Here is a 26,449-nt window from a genome sequence, read left to right on the forward strand (position 1 = left end):
AGTGCCATCTTCTGGCGAAGAGTAAAAAAGCCGCTTTGACCAGCAGGTTATCAGATTTTTTTTTTTTTTTAAACACTCAATATTTAGATACTGCATTTAGTATCCACAATACATTTTACATTTTGATATATATATATATAGAGAGAATAATTTAAGGAAAATAGTTTTAAACAACGTTAGAAACACAAAACAATCCAGTCTAGTAGTTTGTACTGTTACATAAAAAAGGTGCAAGTTGACTTTCAAGCATGTCAATAATACATTTACACAGCGAGAGTGTAGTCCCCCAAAGTCACGTGATGTGTGTGACTTTGATATGTGACAATTGGCATGGCTGGGAATTCATGTTTGCAATATTTTTGAGGTGTCAAACAGGCATCCTAGCTCATTACCTGAGCGCTTCCCCGAATTGGAGGCGAATGCCCCTACGACAGTGGGGAAAAAAAATAAAAAAAGGATGCGTCGTCACTATGACGATGATGTCGTCTCTCTGAATCTGACTTGACCTGAATATTTTTTTTTAGGCTAAAACTGAAACCAGCTGCACATTCTTGAGGTCAGTACAACATGTAACGAGTTGCCTACAGACAATATTGATAACTGATAAGAAATGAGCGCTCGGCATGCGTCATGAGGATTCTGATGCGGCTTCAACACTGTCAACTCGACGCGCTGTAGTCGAGCGTGTCTACATCTTCTGAATCTCAAAGAGGCGCACGTCCGTGTCGTACCAGATGGGAGGGTCCACATTGCTGAACGGAGAGAGACCGACAAAATGACAATTAGAATTCGCCAATTTCTGATTGCATCACGATACAGTGAACTCTTGTTTATTGCGACCTGCAATACAGAAACCATATAAATATTTTTAAACACATTTCATATAGGTTCAATAAAAAGTATGCAAAAATGCCTAACTACAAGCTTAATTGTAATATGTTTGTATTTCATGCATTGAAACTATTTTCAATTCTGTGATCCTTGTGCATACCACTAGAGGGAGCACATGTATGACTAGTGGTACTCATACCACACTTTGAGAATCACTGCGTTAGATAAGCCTTTAAAAGGCAGTGCCCGCTGGGGTGGCGCGTGACATCTACGTGAGTGTCTAGGCGTGAGCTGTGGCCGACAGCAGACTGACTCCTTTATCACATGCGTGGGAATCGTGTTTTGAGATTCACAAAACGGAGGCCAGTGCAACTGAGGACAGCGGGGAAAGTGAAGTAAGTGTTGGGAGACGAACGCGCACAGCGAGTTGACGACTGAAAAAATATCAATGATGTCACCAAACAATTGACATTGACTCACCTTTTATCACTTTAGCTTAGACTACAAAAAAATCTGAAGTCTTTCAACTCTGTTAGGTAACAGATTTACAGTTTGGTGATGTGGCGTTTCCACCGTTTCAATACCTACCGCAAGTAGACCACGCCCCACATGTACGTGCGAAACCACATAGCCGTGCCCGCGTTGGCCTGGTACTTCCGGATGAGGATGGGGTGAGGGACGGGCAGCAGGCCAACTAACGTGCCATGCTGGAGGAACTTCAGGATCTCCGATTCATCCGTCAGGCCCCTGCCGTCACATCAATGGGAATGTTTATTGCCAATGTAAATATCGAGAAAAGGCGTCTGATCCAAGAAGCGCGTACTTGTCGATGCAGATCTTCTCCACTTGTGGAACCAACACCTGCAGCAGGCGCATGATGGTCTGCAAGGGGAGCTTACACTTCCAGGACAGAACCTGGGAAGGAAAAACATGGTTAAGCGAACTTAAATGACTTAAACATTTGGACTTTTTGTGTGCATTTTAATATCAGCTATTAGGCTAACGAAATGAAGAACCTGCTGACCCAGTCTGGCGTGGGACCCCAACTGGATGCTGAAGAAGCACTTGACAAACGTCTCCTCTCCATTTCTGCCTCAGTGTAGAAAACATCCTGTGAGGAACAAAGAATTAGTGCGCAAAGATTTTCCTTGAGCTCCAGAGCCATGTACCCAGGCCTACTTGGATTGTTGCCCATCCAGGAGAGCCCTCGGCTGGGACACTCATGCTAACCTACAACCCCCCCCCCCCCCCTCACGCTCTGGTTCTTTTTTTTCTCTTCACAACAAACACACACTGACTTCATTGTCTCTGCCCGAGTTGGATTCAGTGTCGCTGGTCCCGGTGGTGGCGATCTGCTCTGAGTGCTCCATTTTGGGGACGGACACCATGGTACCATCCTTGGACACCTGAGACTTCTCAGTCAGTTTGTCAATACCTGTAAAGAAATGCTTATATCAACTACTTTAAAGACATCCACAGTGAGGCGGATACTGTATGTGTCAGACTCACCTACACTAGAGGAAAATCTGTGACATAGAGGTCTGGTTTTTTTAATCAATATAGTTTTTAACACACTTGAACTTATTAAAACACGTAAACGCAACACAAAATAAATAAATAAATGCAAGCATAACATTTATAGAACTGTAGTGTCCATGCATGTGCCTTTAAGAGGCGGGGCCTATTGGAGTGCCATGTGACATTGGCAAATCTGCGTGTGAGTGTCCAGTAGTGAGCTGTGGATCACAGCAGCAGCTTTGTGAGTGTGATCACTGTGTTTTCCTGCTCTAATAAAGGGTTGAAAAGTGCATCTTAAAAGTAGACTGATTTACCCGGAATGGCGACCAAGCTGGCCTTCAGGGTGCCAGGCTCTGCGGGCACGGCGGGGCGGGAACCCTCCATGGAGACGGTCTCCTGCGAGCTGGTGCGGGAGATGACGTCAGGCGACTTCCTCTTCCTCTGCAGGCCCTTCTGGATGGAGCCCAGGTCTGACGGAAGGTTGGCCAGCTGGTGGAAGAGGTTCCGCTTGCGGATGATGGCGTACACCAGGTTGCAGTTCCCTGACGACGATAATCGTCATGTCATGAAGCAACAGACGCAAAATGGAGTGCACTGTTGACTCAACTAGTTAGGAGTAACTGGTTTAGTGTGTTTGTTTCATTGGCGCTGCATGTTTTGTATTGGCTTGCTGCACATTCTAATAATAAAATGAAACACGACTCACATCCAAAGGTGATGAGAAAGATTTTTGAAAGGGTGCAGAGCACACTATTCTATGTTTATAAGATGATATGTTTTCAAAATGTTTTAAATATTTCATGAAAATGTGTCATGTGATTTTATTTGATTTCAAATTGTAAAAACATTACAAGATCACACGTTTTTTTTTTTACAGAGACATCACCTGAATTTCCCCTCTGGGTCTCTTACGTTTTATTTACAGGTACACAAGCTGGAGTGGGCCCGCCTCTTCCCTTTATTTTCTACATGTGATCCTCATTGGAAAAAATGTGGACATCCCTAAACATTAGCAATTTAGAGGCTGTCCTTACCATCAAACTGGTACTGTATGATGTTGTTGAATGCCTCCAGGAGGAAAAAGACTAGATGGTGGTTCTGGATGGCAGAGAACAAGAACCAGCTGGTGGAGAAGGCCTCCAGCAGGTGGAGCAGCTTATTGGCCGCTACCATGGACAAACTTTTCAAATAGGGTGACACTGAGGAGAAAATATGGTTGTTAGGGAATTTTTCCAACTATTTTTAAGGAGGTGGGCTACAACATCCATAACGACGAGGCAAATGAATCACCGTTCACAACAATGGTGAGCAGGCAGTCGAACAGAGGCTGTAAACGCTGGTGGCCCGTGGTGATAATCTTATGGAAGACCTGCAAAGCAAACAGAGCGACAGCTGGTCGACTCTCACCGGGAAAAAGGATCCCCCTGGTCTCCATGGCAACCCGGCCGGGCCTCTCACCACGATCAGCAGGTCGGCGTGAGTGCCCGTGAACACAGGGATGTCCATGGGCACATGGAGGGCGTAGGGCTTGTTCAGGCGCACGCCGAAGTTCCTCTCGCCGCTCAGCAGCAGCAGGATGAACACGCCGATGTGCATCAGGCCAACACGGGCTGCACACACACACACACAAAAACACCTTTATGGAGTCAAGGCTCAAGGATGTTGAACCCTTCTTTGTATTTTATTTGGGCAAAAAAAAAAAACAATAAAACTTACACTGGTCAGCTCTGGCATCATTAAGGTAGTAGAGGATTGGAACCAAAATGTCAAGTACGTCGCTACTCTTCAGGACAAAAAAGAGGAATTTCTGGTCCGGGAACACAAAATGGACTAACTTTTAATATCAGTTCACGTGAAATGCTCATTTACCGAAGCCATGTGTTTAAAAAAAAAAAAAGAGAGTCAAGCGCAAAATCAACACAATCGACACAAATGCATGATTCACTTGTCAAACACTGAACGAATATATATAAACACTGATTCTGGGGACTATTTCCCATCTGTGTTGCATGGAGTCACCCAAGTTATGGCAAAAAAGTCAATAAAGCTTAAAACCGTAATGATATGATAGCTTCATCCTAATAACTTAAGTAATATTCGGTTGTGTAATAAATGTTTCTGAAAATGTCTTTACATCTGTGCTGCATGGAGTTGGCCAACTTCTGGCAGAAAGTGAGTGAAGTTCAAAATCCTTCTAATGTAGTGTTTTATAATCCTTACAAAATAGCTTTTGGACATATTGTATAAACACTGTTTCTGATAACTGCTTCAAATCTGTGTTGCATGGAGTCGACCAAGCTGTGGCAAAAATAAGTGAGGAAAACTTAAAATCCTAGTAATATAATGTCCTCATAATCCTATAAATCAATTTTACAGAATATTTTGTTGTAAATCAAATGTTTCTGAGGATTGCTTCACATCTCTGTTGCATGGATTCTACCATCTTCTGGCAGGACGTGATTAAATCTCAAAACCGTAATTATATACTTAAAATCTTTATAAATAGCTTTTGTTACACCTAATTGTATGAACAATGTTTCTGAGAACTACCTCACATCTGTATTGCATGGAGTTGAACCAACTTCTGGCAAAAAGCTCAAAATGCTTAGGCTGTAATAGTTTTTTTTATTTCCATAGACACAAATGCAATTGAAAAAAACTGCACATTTTAGGATCTGATTTTCTGAGGTCTGCTTCACACCTGTGTTGCATGTGGAGTGCAACGGCTATTCCAGGACTAGTACATTCCACAAAACGTCTTGTCGTCCAACGGTCCTGGGCTGGAATAGCAGTCGACCAAAAGTTGGTTGGACTCCATGCAACACAGATGTGAAGCAGCACTCAGAATTTGGACTAAAAGGTGCAGTGTTCCCAATGCATTGTCACGTATCGAAAGACAGTAAACGCAATAATAAGCATATTGAGATTTCCTGTGAGTGCTGGCCTACCTTATTGAAGTCGCAGAGCTTCCAGAAGAGCACCAGGAGCTCCTGGTGGAACTGGATCTTTTTGGTGGAATTGGGCAGGTACGTTTGAGTCAAAGGGTTGGTGAGCAGACGAGCCAACCCTTTCAGTACAAAGTCAAAATCCTGGATGGAACACAAACAGAACTGTTGGGGACAAGATGCTCATGAACGTGTTTAAAGAACTGGACCCTACCTCCTCTCTGTGAATCCTCGACAAATAATTCACAAACAGGTTTTCGGGGCCTGTGGACTGCGCAGAAAGAGAGAAAAATTAGTCAAGCGAATCATCGCCACTCAAAACAGTCCGCGCTCGTCTTCGCTCGCAAACCTCGCGTTCCTCCACGCTGGACAGAGACGACGGGCAGTGGGAAGCCCCTCCGTCGTGCTCCAGGGTCACAATGAGGATCTGCACGGCCTGCTCCACCAGCTGCTCCCGGTAGTCGGAGAAGAGCAGGTGGTTGTACGGGATGCCGTAGCCCACCGGGTCGTAGGCGCTCACCACGTTGAGCAGCGAGGTGAACAGGGGCAAAGCGTGCCTGCAGGGAACAAAAAAACAACAACAGTGTTAAATGCTCAGCAAGGCCTTCTCTGCTGGCCTAAACGCTATCAGAAAAACTGACCCAAAAAAAGAAAACTGACTGATTCATGGATTAAAAATTTATTATTTTTTTTTTAGGAACCCGTCTGCCGTTATTTGCTGAAAAACTAACTTAAGCTATTTAGTGTTTTTATGTTTATCTCAAAGCCGTGTATAATATAATAATCTTGCTTTGGTGCCATTTTAGTGCCGAGTAACCATGGTGAAGTGAGATTGGGTCATCTCATCGCCTTGTCTAAGGGCGGCCGCGCATCGAGTCAAAGCAACTGAAGTGGACCACCCCAAAAAATTATAATAATAATAATAATAATTACACCACCACTTGCGTATAGGGATGAGAGCACATACACGGCACCTGTCGGCTTACCGATTCTCAGCGGAGCAGAAGAAGGTCACCCAGGGGTTGAGGACTTGGTTGTCCGCCGAGGCGGGCAGGTACATGACCTCGGAGAAGCAGGTGAGCAGCAACCTCAGCAGCTCCGTGCTGACAGCCATCAATTCAAAACAGAGACACGAATGAATGGAAAAGTAAGCGCGACAAGATGAGAGAAGGTCAGGCAGAAGTCAGACTCACCGATTCAAATCATGGATGTAGTTGAGAGGGGGGGACTGCGCGAAGCCCACTCCTGCTTCCCAGATGTATTCACAGCTGTCTATGGAGTGCATGCTCTCCACCGAGTCCTGCAACACACATTGGCATTCATTCATTTCATTTATTTTCACTTTTTGACAAAAGTAACAAAAACTACAAATCTGGTGCTATCATGGTGTTGTAAACATGGTCAATGTACAAGGTCTGCAGACACATCTTAAGTAGCAGAGCGTGGCCAATCGAGTGAGACCTGCAGTCGCTGATCTTTGTGTCAGTTAAGCAATCACTTTCCACTCAGACAAGAACACACGTTGAAGCGATGACTATTAAATTCCAATTGGCTCGACACGCACGGCGCTGTCAGACTTGCAACATTCCTTTAGGCCCATTAGCGACAAAGCGCTCTTCCTGTTATGACTGATGGTGTCATCAAGTTCGGTTTTGATTTTTCAAAACAACTCGGGCGACAGGTTTAGTCGGGTGGATTTTGCGGCAGGAAGGCGGAAACGCTGAGGAAAAATGATGATTAAAAATACACCCAGTAAAATATGATCATCGTGAGCGAGTAGAAACGGAGGAGTTACCGGGCCTCTTCTGTGGCTGTGCACGGTGAAGTCGGGACAAAAGAGCAAGTCGGCGATGGCCAGGAGGAGCGACTCGGCCAGTGGGCGAGCTCCTTCGTCGTCGTCCAGCTCCTCTGCCTGCAAAAAAAAAAAAAAAAAAAAACATGCATTTGTCAGGTCAAATGCCACCTTATAAAAGCACCTAAATACATGTTTGAAAATCATAGTTTCAAAAGGTTAATCGCAAATGTATTGTACTTAAAAGTTAAAGACAACTGGAGTGTACTTAACAAATCTACTTTACTAAATAAATAAAAACTTGAAGGCACAGTAGTAACTTTATGCACAGTTTGAACATTTAATTCAGTGATTCTTTGCGTACCACTAGAGGGAGCCAGTGTACTACGAGTGCTACACGTACCACACTGAGAATCGCCGCACACCAAGCGACGCGGGCGAACGCCACCGAACTGTCGCGCACTGTGTGGCGTTCTGCCACTAGTTTTCATGAGCTGCCGAAATTTGAATTGCAAGCGAATGGCGTCACAAACGGCCAATCAAAAACGCTGCGTCATATCACATGAGCTTTGAAGCGACGAGTTCGCGCACAAAACCCAACACGCGCCATTGAGATAAAAATAGAGCCACTCCTACCAGCTGCAGCGATGTTGCATTTCATAACCCTACAAAACCAAACAACTCCCATGTAAAACAGGTTAAAAATAAAGCTTTTATTTCACAAACCAACGTGTGCCACACGCATATTAATGCACCCAGCGTTATCTCCATTGAAGCCAATCACAAGCCCGTGGTAATATTTTCCGCAATTGTCCAGCCGGGCCGCGTCGCTCGGTGTGCGGCGGACCAGAGGCTGTCGAAAATAAAGAAAGAACGTGCAAACGTGACATTATTACTCCAGCGGCTGAAATGGGGAAGCAACGTTCACCGCTCATTCCACGTCATCATCGGAGCGACTCAACCGAAGCGCATCCTCACACAAAAAACTGCCGTTTCCACTCACCCCGGCTCGGCCGGCACCGGGCACGGTGGACCAGAAGAAACCCCTCCAGTCCTGGTCTTCAAAGATGTAGGGCAGGATGCGGGTCAAGATGCGAATGCAGTTCAGGACCACCTGCTTCTCCCTCTCGCTGGAGCAGCCTGAGTCAGCCCCCTGCACCAGTTTCTCCACAGCCTGAGGAGGACAGCCACAAACCCTAAAGGTCATAATTCTTGCAGAAACTATTATCTCTTATTTCTTTACAATTGCACTTCATTAAAAACAAATCCAAAATGTTCAACCCAGTGTATATATTTACTCAACTACAATCGTAGTAGAGTTGTTGTGTTGTATTTTTAAGTAATTTTATTTTTATCCACCAGATGCATGATAGACACCTGATACTTGTTAGTTAAGTAAATAAACGGCCGTGGGCGCTAGATGAGCAAATAGGCGGCATTATCTATTCTACATCGCATGAAGTGTGTTTTTTTCAGGGGCGGCCTCGGGCAGGAGCCAGGATGTGGAAAAGAAAGCAGGAGGAGGGAGGTGACTCACTTATTTCCACATCCGAGAGCGTGACATTGTTTGGAAGCATTGGTCTGTGACAAAAGTCAAGCAAAGCGAGCAATCCGCTTGCGTCTTGTTGCGTTTACCTTATAGCACAATGTAGCTAAATTGGAGGGGGACTCCTCTCGTAGGGCCCTGATTTCCGCAGCTGGAACCAGCGCGAAGACATCCTGGACTGTGGTGGTGCTGTCCGCCCAGAACTGGTCCCAGAAGGCATCATCTGTGGCTTCCACTGGCTGCAATACAACATTGAGTACGTTGAATGAACAGAAATGTACACGTTGATGTGGCCTGGCAGTGCAGTCTATTGTGAGGCCTGCCCAGTGAGTGATGACCACAATGTAAACACGATGCACCTGCCGCATCCGTGTCAACATCAGCTTTGATTTAACCAGGCCATCATTTTGAGGGGGGAAAAAAAAAAAAAAAAAAAAAAAACATTTGGCATGATATGACAGTATCACTATATGCGGGAAACGTGACGTATTTTGATTTAAGTGCATGCAGCCTCTCCATTTTAGAACGTCATATGATTGTAATACATGGTTGAATGCAAACAAGGGACAATGTGTTGTTGACGCATTTTCTTATAATTATACAAGAGTCTAACCTGCGTTTTGGTTGTAAGCTGAATCACTGCTTTCCTGAAGTTCAGTTTTGAGTCGGTGCTGCCCATTGTTGATGATCTACCTTTCAATGAATAATAATAATAATAACAACAAGAGTGGCGCCGTTGCCGCTGAGGATCCTTGTTAATCTCCCCTCCGTTCTTTTGCTTGAGTCATTGGAGAAGGGGGCGGGGTTCTGTTTTGCTGTGTTTTCACGCAATTGGTTGGTCGCTTCCGGGTTTAGGGCGACGTCATAAAATCGTTCAGCGAGACTTGTTTCGAGATTTTCGCTTATTTATTATAAATTTTACGACGGTATTGTTTTTGGTATGGCATGGACGGTATGGTTGAAGATGTGTTTTAACGATAAATTGTGCGTATTCAATTATTACAATTGGCAAAAGAGCGATGGGTCCATTTCACGCGGATCCTTTTGTAAACAGCGACATCTTTCGGGTACATTTTAGCGTACACTCTTGAGCTCAAATGGAAATAAACTAATCATTTAACAGCTTTCTTTGAAGCATAAATTAATATAAATGTTCATGAAAAGTTGTGTAAAATTGATTTAATTTAGATGTTGCTGAGCTCGCGCTACTCGTACAGTTGCCCACTGTACGTCATGTTGCCTTAAAGTTACTCCGTCAATGTGCCTTAATCTACCCATCCATCCATCCGAGGTCGGGTCAGCTATTGTATGAAATATTTATTAAATGATATAGATAATATTTGAGATTACTATAATATTTATGCTTTTATTTGCCGCTTCGTGTAATATTTTTATTTGAGTAGCCCAAGATGCCGGCGGACACAAAGTGGAGCTGCCATTTTTCCAACACCACTTAAACGCATCAGTGAAGCTATGCGCGCATGCGTAGTAACATGTAAACACAGGCGTAACGGCTGGCTGTGCTTGCTAACGGCGTGTTTTAGCTATTGCGTTTAAACAAAACAAAAAAGAAAAAAGCTTTTTGATTCGTCCTAATTTATCCGATATGTGGGGATTATAACGCTATCAGGAAATCTGTTTAAAGCGTGTTTCAGTATATGAACTTAAGTTAGCTACTTTTCCCGTATCAGCGTAAGGGTTAACGTTGTTAGCTTGTCGGTGACGAACAAGAACGAGGGATTGTTAAGGTTTATGATACACCATTTAGCCATTACGTGATGTAAAGTACCCGTGAACCTTGCATATATACATATACACTCTATTATTTTCTGTGTCTAGTTGCAATGGCTAATTTCATAACTTAAAACCCAATTAGCCACCCAGTTAGGTAAGCTTGCTGCCAAATGCAGGCTACCTGCTAACGAGTTTCTTGGACGTGGTGAGAGATTGTCGAAGGAATTCATCGACATTGATGAATTTATGGTCATCACATGTTGACTGAAAGCAGGTGAGTGACATAACATTGACCCACTGAAACCCATCGGTTTGTTGGTAACGTGGCCAGCTAACAGTGGTAGCAGCCCTGACGTCGTTAGCGTTGATAAGCAAGTGAGAAGAAAAAGTGTAGAACCAATATGTACGTCTTGACCTGTACTAAGATACACACATAGGCCTGGCATCTGTAAAGCTGATATTCAGGGACTTTAAAAAAATCACATTTGTAATATAATTTAGTATGGAAGTGGTGTCTGTAAAGCTGACTTTATTTACCCCAATTACAATGAAGTTGGGACATTGTGTAAAACAGATTGCAATGATTTGCAAATCCTTTTCGACCTATATTCAATTGCATACACTACAAAGACAAGCTATTTAATGTCCAAACTTTTTTTTCTTCTTTTTTTTCCACTCCCAAATATTTGTTTCATTTTGAATGTTATGCCTGCAACACATTCCCAAAAAGCTGGGACAGTGGCAACAAAAGACTGGGAAAGTTGAGGAATGCTAAATTAAAAAAAACCCACCTGTTTGGAACATTCCACAGGTGAATAGGTTAATTGGAAACGGGTGAGTGTAATGATTGCGTATAAAAAGAATATCCTCGAAAGGTTTACTTGTTCACAAGCAAGGATGGGGTGAGTTTCACCACTTTTCACACCATCATTGTGTAAAGGATATTGCAATGTGCGCTCAGCAACACCTCAGAAAACTGTTGTTAGTTAACACTGCTCGTTGCTGCATCCACGAATCCAAGTTAAAACTCTACTATGCAAAGCGAAAGCCATATATCAACAACACTCAGAAACGCTGGCAGTTTCGCTGGGTCAGAGCTCCTCTGAGATGGACTTACATGAAATATAAAAGTGTGCTCTGGTCTGACAAGTCCACATTTCACTCATGGACGTCGTGGCTTCCTGCCCAAAGAGGAAAAGGACCATCCAGATTGTTATCAGAGCAAAGGTCAAAAGCCAGCATCTGTGACGGTATGGGGGTGTGTTAGTGTCCGTGGCGTGGCTAACTTGCACATCTGCACTATTAATTCTGAAATGTAAATGCAGGTTTTGGAGCAACATATAATATGCTGCCATCCAAGCAATGTCTTTTTCAGGGACTGTCCTAGCAAGACAATGCCAAGCCACATTCTGCACATGTTACAACATTGTGGCTTCATAATAAAAGAGTGCAAGTACTAGACTGGCCCCTGTCTCCCATTGAAAATGTGTGCAGGTTTGTTAGAAGCACAAAATACGACAACTGAGACTGTTGAGCAATTAGAGTTGAACATCAAGCAAGAATGTGAAATAATTCCGCCTACAAAGCTTCAGCAATTAGTGTCCTCAGTTACCAAATGCATACTGGGTTTTGTTAAAAGGAAAGGTGATGTAACAGTGGTAAACATTTCTGCCCCAGCTTTTTTCCAACGTGTTGCAGGCATCAGATTCAAAATGATACACAAATACACAAAAAGTAGTTGCAACAAAAAATAGTTTATTGGTTTGAACATTAAATATAGTGTTTTTAGTGTATTCAATTGAGTATTGGTTGAAAAGGATTTGCAAATCGTTGTATTCTGTTTTTATTTCCTTTTACACAACATCCCACCTACACTGGAATTGAGGTTTGTAAAGTATTTGAATTATACATTAAATTTAGTATTATTATAGTGTTCATAGAATTGCATATTTGTGACACAGGAAAAGGCAGCACAGTTGTGGTGATGAGCGTGGCCACCTGGTTCCTCAAGCCAAAAGGCAGAAGAACCAAACTCACCCGCTCTCGCCTGAGCCGGGAAGGGATGCCTGGGACTCCGAGGTACCGTCAAAAATTGATTCTGTACTTACCCTGAGCACACGCACCGATTTTTAACAGCTCAACCATGAGAGACCCCACACATAATGAGGAAAAAATGGCATGACACATGTTCTGGTGCGAAATGTGTTATATGGTCTGATTAAACCAACGTTGAACTATTTGGCCGTAATTCCAAAAGGTATGTTTGCTCATCACCTAAAGAACACCATGCCTACAGTGGGACTTAGACAAGGTGGGTGAAATTAGGAATAGTTGGACTATGATAGCAGTCAGTGTTGGTACAAAACCGTCAGGCTTCTCCTTGAAAGCAAAAAAAAAAAAAAAAAGCCTACGAGAACAGCAACACTGTTTTGGGGTTAATCAGAGGCACTTTAAATGTGGCGTGTGTGCTTACTCCCATTTAACATGCATTTGAATGTGACTGGTTCTGAACACAGTCACTTCCCAGTCATAAGAGGGTGTGCACACTTGTGCAACCACATAATTTTAGTTATTTTTAATTCCCCTAAAAAAAAAAAATGTCATCGAGTTGTGTAATGAATAATCGATTGACTAGGTACATGGTTTGTTTCAGTCATCCAACAGCTCCAGCATCCTCAGCACTCCGGAGCACGCCTCCGGCAGCTCCAGCAGCAGCCGCTGCGCCGCCGGCCCTTGCAGCCCCCTCAGCTCCAGCGACTGGTGCGACCCGCCCGCATCCTACCTGCACATCAACCGCATCCTGAGGGAGGCGCACTTCCAGAGCCTGCACAGCCGCTGCCAAGCGCGAGAGACGCAGCAGTGACCTCGCTCGATAGTTCCTGGTCAGGTGTCGGGGCGGGAGAAGAATCAGCAATAATTTAAGAACTGGGAGCAAACTAACACTAAGCTCGGACGGGAGCTGCAAAAATGACAAGTTTAGGACCAGTCGCTTTGACTCGTTTAGGATGTTTGGGTGGTTCTGAAGTCTCAGGAATTTCCCCCTCATTAAGTTAAAAAAAAAAAAAAAACTCCACTCCAGCTTCCACATGATGAAATGTCCCAATTTGCACCTTTGTTAGTGACTTATTTTGGCTTTTTCTTTCTGCTCAGTGATGAGGAACAACAACTAAATAAGTAAAAGTACTCAATGCGGCTCCTTATGTGTTCCTGTGCAAGTCCATTCATGTGCACTGCGCATCCCAAAAGCCAGGACAAAAGCTAAGCCTTTCTTTCTTGCAGCATTTTTCTCTTCTTCTTCCACCCCCCCCCCCCCCCCCTTCCTGTATTTAGTACTGTACATGATGTTGACACTCTTCTTGTAAATCACTTCAAAATAAAAATGTTTTTTTTTAGTATTTCTTTATTTGATGATGGAAGGATCATCTACAACCACCGGAGCATGTAAAAAAAAAAGAAAAAGGAATAGGAATAGAGGCACTATTTTCTGATTTTACTATTTTGATGTTTTTAGCGAAGAGCTAACAAAACCGCCCATTTTACAATCTCCCAAAAATTAGAATGTTACATAAGAAACAGTCAAAAAGGTCTTATGTAAATGAGGTTGGAATTGCCCTTTTGAAAAGTATTTTCTTGTGTTGAAGTCATCTGTATAATTTGAGTTTCACTTTTGGAATGACAAAGATGACATTAAAGACGTCTCCTCCAGTATTTTTAATTTGAGAAGCACCTGTATAGTATGGCCTTCGGTTGACTTTATAAAAACAAATATGTCCCCTGCTAGGAAAACGTGTCCCTAATGTTACAGTTGAAACCAGATGTTTACATACACTACTGGTGTATAAAAAGACACAGATGCTCCACCCTCACTGTCTGACATGAAATCAGACTAAATTTATCCTGTTATAGGTCAATTGGGATTACCAAAATTATGTGTATTTATTAAATGCCAGAATAATGAGAGAATTCTATATACAGGGTGATTGAAAAGTAACTCCTTATTTTAAAATACTTATTATTCATATGTTGTAATATTTTTCTTTTTTTTTGTGTGTATGTTTCATGATTAAAGGATCAAGTCTGTTCTAGCAAACCAACGACTTTGGAAGAACTTGAAGGGCGAATATGAGAAGTTATGTCTTTCATCCCACAAGAGTTCCTTGTGAGATCCGTTAATGCGGTTCCCAGGCGGCTTGAGAAACTGGTGACTAATGCTGGCGCCCATATCCAATTTGAAATAAAACTCCATGCAATACACTTTCTTCTCATGTTCATTTATTGTAAGAATTATAGTTAAGAAATAAATTACAAGTACTTAAAAATAGGGAGTTACTTTTCAATCACCCGGTATATTTTTTTACATTTTTTTTTAATGACTTTCTTCGAATTAAGAAGTTTACATCAATTTTATTAGTATTTGGTACCAATGCCTTTAAACGGTTTGAGTCAGGTCAAACGTTTTGGATTTCCTTCCATAAGCTTCTTACAATAGTTGGCAGGAATTTTGGCCCATTCCTCCTGAAAGAATTGGTCTAACTGAGCCAAGTTGTTTAAAGGCATAATAATCTTACTGTATGTAAACTGTCTGACTGAAGAGAGTCATGAGAAATCGCCTAAAAAAAAAAAAAAAAATCCTCCTCTCATTCTTCTGGCATTTAGAAAATAGAAATCATTTTGGTCTATTTATATATTATATGTGTGTGTGTACTAAAAATAACTCTAAGCAGCAACTGTCTTGATCCTCACACTGACTTCTAATGAATGACTTGCTATGCATTGAGACCCTCACTAATGAGCTATGACCTGTGTGTCAGGCAGGAACAGCCAAAGACTTCTTTAATTAGCACACGGAACGTCCTTGTCACACACACGTGCACAATAACAGATCAGGCGTATTAATGTGACCTGCGTCGCCATGGTTACCCCCACAGCCACGGCTGGTCCCCACTAGTCGGCCCGCCTGTGATTGATGCTAAATTAGAGATGACGAACGAGCCGATGATAATCCGGCGTGAGGCATTTCTCTGATTCATGACGGTGTTACTGAACCAGAAACGGCCTTGTTATTAGCGCACACGGTCACATAAGGCATTCATATTGGTGCTTGTTAATGTTTTTGGAGAAATGTCTCTATCAGTGGGGATTTGGAAATAAACAGCACTAATTGCTCATTAGAAGCAGCAACAATTTTATATATTGCAACATAGATATTAAATCAAATTTATAGTTCCATTTTCACCCAAACATACTGTCTTGGTTAAGTTCTTTAGTTTAAACGGTACGGACAAAATTGCTGTCGTCTCTGTAACATCTATAACAAAAAAGGGAAATACCGTCACAATATAACAAGTAGCATTTTTACCAAAATAGTTATAAAGTTAGGAGAAAAAGAGTCTGGATTTTACTGAAATAACATTATAATATTAGGAGCAAAAAGTTTTAATTTTAGACAGAGAGAGAGGCATTTTACAATCCTCATTAAAATGACAAATTTATTCTTGTAATACACCTTTTTCCCTCGTCTCGTCAAGTAAAACACCTTTACATTGAAAATCCGACTCATGACTTTTCGAAAAATAATAATTCTGTATTCTCATTTAAAAAAATAAAATAAAAAATTGTCATAATTTTACGATTTAGCTAACAATATTCAGTCTTTATTTGCATAGCTTAATCCCTTTCCATGCTGTAATTGTACTAACTCTTGGTAGTTTACTAGCATTGTGTCTTCCAAGTAAAATATCCAATTTTATAATTTTGCCATAATCACACTAAATAATGTAAATTGCACACAAATTACAGAAGAATTACACAAAACAAATCAATGAATCCACCCTAACGTTGAAGCAGTGCATCCAACAGGACAAAATAAAAAGTTCACACAGAGATCAATAGGGGGCAGCACACTCTGCCTCTTGTAAACAAATTCAGGTGAGCCCCAGCAGAGAACTGAAGTGTGCAGGCATCATAGAAGATATTTACTCCTAATCTGATTCCCCCCCTAAACACACGCACACATATATACTGTATATAGATAGATTCACTTTCTATGCAGCTCGCTGCTATGGAGGTGGGCGGTGATGAATGACTCAAATCAGTTGAGTGGAGAGTTAAATGAACTGTCCTTGTTCTGGGGTCTATGTATGCGCATACATTGTTATATTTTTTACTGCGGCCAGCAAAAAAAACAAAACAAATCCAAACAAAAATGGGTTAATCGTGTGTCTCTTCCCTTTGGCCGTGTCCTTTGGGCTCAGATTCTCATCGCTTCTCCAAGGCGAGAATATCCATGGAACAGCAACAGAGAAAAACTATTTATCAGTGTCTGCTTTCACCAAGTTTCACGTGGCGACTGCGCCAAAGCTCTGCGAACCATCTCTTCGCTTTCAAGTTTCTTCACAGAAACGGACGGGGCCTTCGGTGTTTTCAATGTAACCGAAATGTCACGGCTAACGGGATGGAAAGCAGAAGCGAGCTAAATCTGAGCCGCTCTTTGCCAGAATGTGTTTGGGCAGCTGTTGCCTGGCATGAGGCGCCCGTTGGCTGTGGCGTCCACGAGGTCGGAATGCCAAGCCAAACATCTGCTTTGCCTCCTCCCCGCCGCCATTTTTTTCGCATCCGTATCAAACGACACGGCTCGCCCGCCCGCCATGAGAAGAATTAATGACACGGTGCGCACATTAGCGGTGCCCTATTGCCCCCGTCCTGGCTGGCGTCGGGGAAAGTCGCGGGGGAGGGGCTGGCTCGGCAGGTGGACAAAAAGTGTGAGGGGTCAGTGTGTTATGAGGCTCAAGTGCAGCGGTGCCTTGAGATACGAGTGACTCGACTTGAGTTTTTCCAGTATATGAGCCGTCGTTCGGCCAGTTTTTTTGCTTTGACTTGCGAACAGAAATTTGAGATATGAGCGCTGTATGATGGCAGTGACCTCAACTCACTTCACAATAAACAGCACTTTGGCAAATAGTGAAGGATTCTTTAAAAAGAGGCTTCAAGCTGTTTATTCCCACTCCCTGTTGAAGTCTTCTGTCAAACTAAACACAAAACAAAAACAATTGCACTTCGTGTATTTAAAACAAAGACGTAGCTTAACCTTTCAGTCGACTAGCTCAATACTAATGCTAATTAGCATCTATGTTGCGGTGCCGTAACCCTCAACGCGTGTAGAAAGACAATACAATAGACAGCAAAGAGCAGTACAATGGCTATCCAAATGGATGTAGTGTGACAGAAATATATTGTTTTTAATGCCATTTATTTATTTAGAAGGGCAACAAATGACATCTTCCATTCAAACAACTTGTAAAGGATTTTTAAATGTCATAACATGTCAATTTGACTCCATGTTTAGTTCAAAAGAAGGCAAGAACAAAAGAATTGTTGCACTTTTTTTTTTCTCCCCCTGTGATTCCTAAACTTTCACCCATCCATCCATTCTCTGAGCCGCTTCTCCTCACTTGGGTCGCGGGTATGCTGGAGCTTATCCCAGCCATCATCGGGCAGGAGGCGGGGTACACCCTGAACTGCTTGCCAATCGCAGGGCCCATAGAAACAAACAACCATTTGTACTCACATTTATTTGTACTACGGGCAATTTAGAGTTGTCAATTAACCTACCGTGCATGTTTTCGGGATGTGGGGGGAAATTGGAACGTGGCAAGGGAGAACATGCAAACTCCACACAGGCGAGGCCGGGGATTGAACCTTGGTCCTCAGAACTGTGAGGCAGACGCGCTAAGCAGTCGCCCACCGTGCCGCGAATCCTAAACTTTCAAACATGTCAATTTGTCTTCATGGGCAATCATTACAATTAAAAAGCAACAAAAAGGTCCTTGTACTATTTTGCATTGCAAAAATATTTTGTTTGAATTGAAAACGTCAATTTTACTACATGATTAGTCATTACAAATAAATATTCATTAAACAAAATTAAAAGGCAAGACCAAAAAGATTCTCATGATTTTTTATTTATTTATTTATTTATTTTTGTACATGTTTAAAAAATATCAAATTCTTGATATTGATATAACAAGAGGTTTTAAAATCCACACTGCGTTATGGACTAAATCAGAAAAGAAGTTTAAAAAATCCTCAAACATAACATAATTTGGAGCTGAAGTGGTTTAAAAGTACTCCTTCAGATATATACTACTTTAAATGTCTAATTCCGTCTGATTGCAGGCTGAAAGGTCATAAAAGCGGAGCTTGGCGTATAGTTGAGGGGGGGTCGTTTGAGTTTGAGTAAATAAAAAGACACGCCTCTTGCGACTTGCGTAAAAAGCTCGAGGACCTTCTTCTTCCCTTGTGTACGAATCTGTCGACCGACGCTGGCCCTGACAATCCTGCTCGCTGGTGACCGAGACTGGCTAATCTCAGCCCATCGTAGCCTAAACACACTGCTGAGAAGCACACACACACACACACACACACACACACACGCATAAAAGAAAGCAAAGCACCCGGCCGGTCTCTCTCTCGAGCCAGCCAGAGTGTTTTGGACGCAGCGCTGAGATAACCGACAGGCTTGGCATGCTCGGGTCAGTGTCTCTGCTTCCACTTTACGGCTCCCCCCCCCCCCTCCAACCTCCTCCTCCCGCCTCCCATTCAATTTCACACAATGTGCTCCGGAGACAATGTACAGTAGACTGTTTTCATTGCGCAGCCGAGTCACAGTCAAGGCCTCTATCGATCATCGTAAACGTTCAGTCCTCAGAAAGCCCGAAAAGAAAGGCTGAGCGCCTCCTTTTTGTCCTTCGCGCCACAGACTTTTACGGCCAAGGGTTGGCTCGTAAGCCTTAAAAACGTGACTCGCTTTCAGTCTGTTGGAGCATAAGCGCGCTACTTTAAGTAGGGTACACAGATACCGATGATCGGACCCAATTTGAGCATGTTCACTCCCTTCCCATAATCAGCAAAGACCTGATTGGCAGACGGTGCTAAAAGATTATCCTGAGTGATTTTGCTCTGAAAACAGTCAGGGCTGACAATCGTAGATGTTAAACCTGCTCGGTATTTATGATCGCAAATCCTTATTTAGTTGTGCTGTGATTGTGATATGAAACGGATCAAATTCAAATCAAGCGGGAACACACATACTGACAATTGGGCCAAATTTGGGCATTTTGCTTCCTTTCCTATCCAAGTCAGTAAAGCCCGATTGTTGGATGCATCTGAACGATTATCTTTTTTTTTAAAATCCTGAGCAGTTAATCTTGCAATTTGGGTGCGGTGCATTAAGAGTGATTTATTTACATTTTTGTCCTCCACAATCTGCACGGAAAACAGTCGCAGCAAACAATCGTGAATGTTAAACTGTGCCGCCTCTCACAGGTCAGTCTTGGTACTACGACAGACGTGGTTGTGCGTGTGCTGTTGATCATCTGGAGTACACCACACGCGCGGACATTTTTCCGCATGAGGTGTTGGTTCTCTCACATTTCAAAAAATCGCTTAAGATGTTAAAAAAACCCGACGTTTGTGTCGCGCTTTAGACTCGATCACGAACCTGCTACTGAGGAGCGGGGATCGGCGCCTCTCGCAACCACCGAGGTGCAATTTGCTGCGTTCAGACTATAACTGTCAGGAAGAGATACACTCCCACTTAAATAGCTGCCCATAATCTGCCCATCGCCCTGTATTATCCTAATTGAACCCATGGGCGGCCAGCGCCCGTCAATTGCCGAGCTCATCTGCAAATTAATAAAACATGGGCCCTCACCAAATCTTTGCCCGAGCTACTTAAAGCCACTAGAGGAGAGTGTTTAGAAGAGTCGCCGCCAAAGAAACGGAGGCGCAATAAAGTGCTGGCGTTGTGCTGTGCAGCAGTGATGACTTCTTATGGCTCCCAACATCCCGACGTTATTCCCCAGACGAGCGCCGCTTCCGCCTCGCTGTCTCCGTATTGCGAATGATCGTAAAAGCCGTCATCAAAACACGTTTGTCAATGGAGCTCTGTGGTGTTTTTTGCACAAAACAAAATGGTCATGCATTAATTAGTGTGGACACGTTGCCAGGCAGATTTCATAAGGCTAGTATTTTTTAACCCTAAATATACCAACCACTATGATGCATGATGACAGCATTTTAAACACTTACAAACATATTCAAACAATGCTGTACCCTTAAAAATACCAATGGATCTTCCTGTCGGGGAGGGGGAAAATGGGCCACAGCGAAAAGGCCACTTTTTTTCATTCAGGACTAAAGGGCTGGTGCTTGAACACCACTCGCAGTTTATCTGTGCACGTGCCTTTTAGTCGTGCAGTTCCGTGTCAAACAAACAATGAACATTTGACTGCACAGCGATGTGCGGGAGTTACACGATTGCCTCAGCTATCATTTAGTGGCAAATAGACTCTGTTTGACTCTCACCAGCTATGAACCTCATCGAATGTCACCGATGGTACCGGGTACCAAATGCTGCACCCTTGACTGTTAAGGACATTAGAGACTTCATAGTCAAGATATGAAGTCAAGTGGATGATCCGCAGAAGTACAAGGTGGGCTTTCACGGCAGGTGGAGCGGGGGTCTTCGGACTTGCCGTTGATTCCGACCGACGCGTTACGTGATGCGGGAGACAAAGAAAGCGCCGCTCATCGTAATAAGACCTCCATCTTAATAACAACGAATCCCGGAGGGCCGTAAAAAGCAGCGAGAAGTTATTAAAGACATCGATCAAGTCCGCATTGGCGATGATCGCCCCTCTGTCGAGCATGAAAGTAAGGCCACGGCGTCCCGAGTACTGCTTCTCATTCTCCCTCACCAGCAACAACAACAACACAGCCAAGGTGGCTGAAGACTTCTTAAAGGGAAGGCCAAGCACAAAGTGGCATTGCCCACAGAGGGACGGACTTACCTGGCTTTGAGTTTTTAGTCCATTCATGTACAACCCCAATTCCAATGAAGTCGGGACGTTGTGTTAAACATGAATAATAACAGAATACAATGATTTGCTAATCATGTTCAACCTATATTTCATTGAATACAACACGTTCCCAAAAAAGCTGGGACAGGTGGCAAAAAAGACTGAGAAAGTTGAGGAACGCTCATCTAACACCTGTTTGGAACATCGTACAGGTGAACAGGCTAATTGGGAACAGGTGGGAATACGACTTTGTTCTTCAACGTTAGCATAAAAGTCATTTTTTTCCCCCCATTTCATTTGATTCATTTTTTTGGTCACAATAATAATAAAAAAATACCTAGATGATGCTAAAAATGGTGTTTTTTTCTTTCTTTATATCTGTGTAGATTCTCCGGTCATGGTAATCCACAAAGGTCGAATCAAAACATTTTCCGAAAACATTCCAAAACAGCGTAGGCAATGATCCTATTAGCTTAGCGACCTACACAACTTTACCCTTGTAACATTATGACGTAACTGTGCCCTAATTATTTAATGAAAGATGATGATAATTAAGTTAAGTTAGGACCAGTCATACCAACAATAGGAGAATGATTGCACAAAGACAATGTGGCCGCATGCATGGAGGCCATGTGGGCCGCATGTGTGCTTGCTCACGCTAACATTGGGATTATTGGCCATTTTGTGCATTTGGCGTGATGTAACACAGCGTTATGTCAACTTCCATTACTAGAAGTGGAGATCACGCACGAGTGTTGAAAGTTGGCGCGTTGATTAACGAACATAAAATAAAAATAGGCCCTCACTCAGCGCCATTGTCGCCGGCCGTAAAAAGTGGAGCCCAGAGGACATTAAGTGGGGGATTTATGGCCGGCGTATATTTGAGAGGAGGGTCGCTAAACCTTATGAAGTCTCTCTTTTGCTTTCTCAGACTCGCTCCGGTGCTTTCCTCCCTGTTGCTTCGGAGTGCCTACCATTTTCCCGGCTTTATTTTCATTGGCTTTTAAGAACATGCGCTCAATAGTTTGCCTTTCAACACACGTTCGGCGCATGAGAACACACACAAAGAAAGCCGAGGGGCATTCAAAGAAAAAGGAAGAAAAAACAAAACAAAAAAAGATGGGGATTTTCCTGCTCAATGCCAGTCCGGGGGTCGCGCACTGCAGGTTTTAAAGCGTTTCCCCTGGTCCGGGCGCGCCATTGTTGCGGCGGAGGCGGGGATATTAATTGATTGTCCGCTTCCCTTTGGTTGAAGTGGCTTTATGGAGGCTGCTGAAATACAAGGCAGTCTCTCTGGCTGCCGGAGCAGAGCGCAGTTGTAGATCAGCGGCGGCCTTCCGCCTTATAGCTGGAAATCGCCCTCGCGCGTTTTAATCTGCCGTCTCCCGGGCTCTCAGAACACTTTATGGCTTTATACGTCTCATCAGCCTTTACAAGCAAGCATCACACAAAAGATCACTTTTGTAGGGTTTTTTTTCTTCGTTTTTTTTTCCTCCCCCACAATCTTTCAGTCAAATTTCTGGCTTTATATATTGATATATACACAAGGTTAGGGAAGAGTAAATGCTGCTTTGAAAAGATCTGCGGATGAATCCGCAGGAGAGCATGAACCTGTTTGGAAATCCCAAGTCGACATTTATTGGTTATATGGCTCCTTGTCAGAAAAAGAGTTAAGTTTGGAAGTTACCAAATATTGTTCCTCACCAGATAAAGAATTCACATTTAAGTAACCCAAAATGGTTCCTTACCTGATGGAATCAACATTAAAGTTGCCAGCAAATACTGTAGCCGATGTTCGATCCGTCTCTGATAAAGAGTTGACATTCAAGTTACCACTTATGGTTCCTTCTCAGAAAAAAACACTTGAACGTACCACACGTTGTTCCTTGTCAGAAAAAGTGTAAGTATTGTTCCTCAACCAATAAAGAGCTGCCATTCATGTTACCAAACATGGTTCCTTCTCAGAAAGTTAACAAAACTAACAAAATACAATTCTTCTCCCAAGGGTTAATATTAACGTTACCAGTTATGGTTCCTCATCCAATGAAGGTCACAGTATTAAACCTCAAATTCATTCACATAATGTTCATTAATAAGTTACCAAATATGGTTCCCTGTTAGATAACAAATTAAGTTACAAAATATGGTTCCTCATCAGAAAGAGATAACATTAAATAAACAAATATAGTTCTGCGCCCCGAAAAAAAAAAGTTAAGATTAAAGTTACCAACGATGATTCCTTACCTGATAGCGTTAACAATGCAGTTACCACATTTTAAAAAGTACAATAAAATCAAATTCTTTGCCTAATAGTAAGGTACCCTTTACATTACCAAATATGGTTTCAAGCCTAAAGAAGAACATTATAGTCACCAAATACAGTTCCTTCTCAGGAAATAGTTAGCATTAAGTGTTGCCAAATAAATAATAAATAAGCCAAATTGGATCTGAGAGGAGACTGAGAGCAGCAAGAAAACCAATTGCTACAGCGACACAAGACAATTGTTATTACATTTCACTATAATCGTGTTTATTGATTGTCTGGAACAAATGCTGCAAGTCTCGTCATGACAAATATAGCCAGTGAATTTGGCAAATGTGGTTCCTGTGTACTAAAGCTAACACGATTGTTGACGCTCCAGCGATCCTGACACGGGGAACCGGGATCGCCATCAGAAAATGGCAAAGTTACTCCGTTTGACTCGTCGCAAAAAAAACCCACATTTGCCACACGAGCGCTGGAGCAGATGGCGCCGTGTCCACGCGAGCACATCTGCCCCGACGGGGACGGAGAGCAAAAACGAGAGAGCCCGACTGCTTTTTTTTTAAGCTTTGGCACTGAGCTCCTCTCGCATGTTTATGGTCTTCGGATCTGCAGCACCGGCGGGGGGTGCTCTTCCAACTGTCTGATTCACACACAATGACCTATCAAGCTCGCCCGGGGGGGGGAGCAAACGTCTGGCCCAATAACATCGTTCACACTCCCGTACACATCGCTGTGCGCTTTCCTCGCTTTTGCCGCCTTTTGTTCTACGACCACGTCGCTCGACTTTATTGACGAGGCGGCTGATGGATGAACTCGGGTATCATTTGTACAGGGGGACATTCTACCTTCGGCAGCGCCTCTTTATTCCAGCAATTCCCAATGTTTGCACAGGTTTACTGGATTTGTTTCATTGCGTGAACGCGGAGAGACGGGCGTTCATGCAATGCAGCGAAACGCCACATATTCGCAGATTATTATTATTTTTTTTTAAGGGAACCTATCCTCCGTTATTGGCTGGAAAACTCCCCTTTTCGCTATTAAGCAGTAACAGTGTTGCTACGGCGTCATCTGGCGGCATGTATGTGCCGAGGACCCATAGTAATATTAGTCGTTCTTCGCAGAGGATAAGGAATATATACCTGTGAGTATTATTATAATATTGGTCTACATGTATCGCTCCGTTTGCGTTCAAATTTTCAGTTCAGCGCTCGTACGTCCACTTTTTGCTCTCAAGTCAAAGCAAAACAACCGGCGGCTCGTATCTCGAGAAACTCGTGAACGAGGTCACTCGTATCTCAGGGTATATATCGGGAATGTGGGGGGGGGGGCATCTCGTCCATTACCGCCCACCTCCATACATCTCACTTAATGAGCTCATTAAGCATCGGCGAGCGCTAATACGAAACGTGGCAGTGATTCACGACGCCGTGACGACGAGACCAATCACAGCCCGTTGACGCGCTTCCGTTTTCGACGGCGTCCAATTCAAGCGCTGTAAATGCTTTGTCGCACATGTGTCTCGCCTGATGTTGTGCGATTTGTATTGCGCGTGAAATTGCTCAACGCTTCTCTATCCGCGCGGCCCTAAATGCGTCCGTATTTCGCTCGTTTCCACGGTGGCGTTATGGTGGCCAATCAAAAATAAAGAGACGCGTTACAAGTTGCCCTGGAAGTCTTTCAGTTTTATGTGAGCACTTCTTAGCAGCTGTGGCTGATGAGGGCGCTTTTTGATTTGCTTCCAGGGGCCAAATGTACGATGATTATTCATTCACGGGATTATTTATTCATTCACTTTTTTTTTTGTTTTTTTTTTTGCCACGTCGGTGGACTCCATGCAACACAGAAGTGAAGCATTTCTTAGAGAGCAGGGTTCATGAAACAGGATAGCAAATTTTGGGTAATTAATGCTATTGTACAAATTTGGCACTTTTTTCCCCCCAGAATTTTGGTCGACTCCATGCAACCCAGAAAAAACAAAAAATGCCGAGACAGCTAAATATCAGTTCAGTCAATCAGTGATTTGCAGGACAGGAAAAAAAAAAACAGACATTGCTGTATAACATAGTTTTTTCTGTAATAGCACATAGATTTCTATGAATGTTTGGAATAGAATATGCATCGTTCGCAGTGCTTTGGAAATCAAAGCTATACTCTTAAGGATTTTGAGTTCTACTTCCTAAAACTTCCTAATTGCGAACGCCACTGTATGCGCGTGCGTGCGCATGTGTGCAAAAGAAGGCAGCTGCTAATGAAAAGCACAGTCACAAGCACATCAACCAATTTAATGGCCCAATCCCAGCCAGTGAAGTTTTTATTTATTCTCAATCCCGCCCGTAATCTAGCGGCCTTTGAACGTCTGCCACTCCCCCCCCCCCCATTGGCAGACACATTTGGATCTCGTTGAACGCGTTTACATCCTGTGCAAATGGAAAGCACATGGCGCTCCAGCCCACCTGGTTCTGATCAGCTACCGAGTTGGGAAGAAGACGGCGCCGCCGCCGCCGCCGACGACGACGCGCCCGGTGCCATCTTGCGCAGCGAGGCCGGAGAACACCGTTTGTTTTCATACTACTTTCGCCTCCTGATTAGCTGCGCTTGGTTTCACTCACCTCCTCGCAGTTGCCTGTGTTTCCAGCTGACTGGCGGGCCTGAGAGTTTCACCGCCAGGGGGAGTGCAGCAATACAACATATTAGTTGAATAAATTCAAAAAGGCTTTTGGTTTTTTTGGTTTGTTCTTTCCCCAATGCAATTGTAAAAAGAAATAAAAACCTCCACCCTAAAGCAACGAACCCACAAATGCTCCTAATATATTCCAACGAACATGGTCGCATCATGTTTTTGCATTCAATATGGAACTCGGAAGTCTTTCTCAGTACTGACAGGGCCCGAAAGAAGTTCCCCACCTATACAAACGCCAATTGCGGTTTGCCGTTCACAAATGTGCCTCTTCACTGGCT

At 43.2% G+C, this 26,449-nt stretch overlaps 2 protein-coding genes across 2 annotated transcripts; one reads left to right on the forward strand and one right to left on the reverse strand.

Moving 5' to 3' along the window:
* Nucleotides 1-47: 47 nt before the first annotated feature.
* Nucleotides 48-9,432, reverse strand: hid1a (HID1 domain containing a). The gene is made up of 19 exons (XM_061750423.1): nt 9,246-9,432; nt 8,722-8,871; nt 8,090-8,260; nt 7,090-7,206; nt 6,488-6,594; nt 6,281-6,397; nt 5,644-5,851; nt 5,509-5,565; nt 5,298-5,438; nt 4,066-4,156; nt 3,808-3,959; nt 3,640-3,718; nt 3,384-3,548; nt 2,664-2,891; nt 2,130-2,266; nt 1,856-1,942; nt 1,655-1,746; nt 1,420-1,578; nt 48-752 (listed from the first exon to the last, which is right to left on the reverse strand). Exons 1-19 carry the CDS (start codon nt 9,309-9,311, stop codon nt 689-691), a joined length of 2,388 nt encoding a protein of 795 aa, XP_061606407.1. The 5' UTR covers nt 9,312-9,432; the 3' UTR covers nt 48-688.
* A 656-nt stretch (nt 9,433-10,088) lies between these two features.
* LOC133466586 (protein FAM104A) lies at nt 10,089-13,761 on the forward strand. The gene is made up of 3 exons (XM_061750470.1): nt 10,089-10,640; nt 12,328-12,445; nt 13,020-13,761. The coding sequence occupies exons 1-3, from the start codon at nt 10,624-10,626 to the stop codon at nt 13,227-13,229; spliced, it is 345 nt and encodes a 114-aa protein (XP_061606454.1). The 5' UTR covers nt 10,089-10,623; the 3' UTR covers nt 13,230-13,761.
* Nucleotides 13,762-26,449: the final 12,688 nt, after the last annotated feature.

This window comes from Phyllopteryx taeniolatus, chromosome 16 (assembly GCF_024500385.1).
Source record: "Phyllopteryx taeniolatus isolate TA_2022b chromosome 16, UOR_Ptae_1.2, whole genome shotgun sequence".
Taxonomy (NCBI): Eukaryota; Metazoa; Chordata; class Actinopteri; order Syngnathiformes; family Syngnathidae; genus Phyllopteryx; species Phyllopteryx taeniolatus.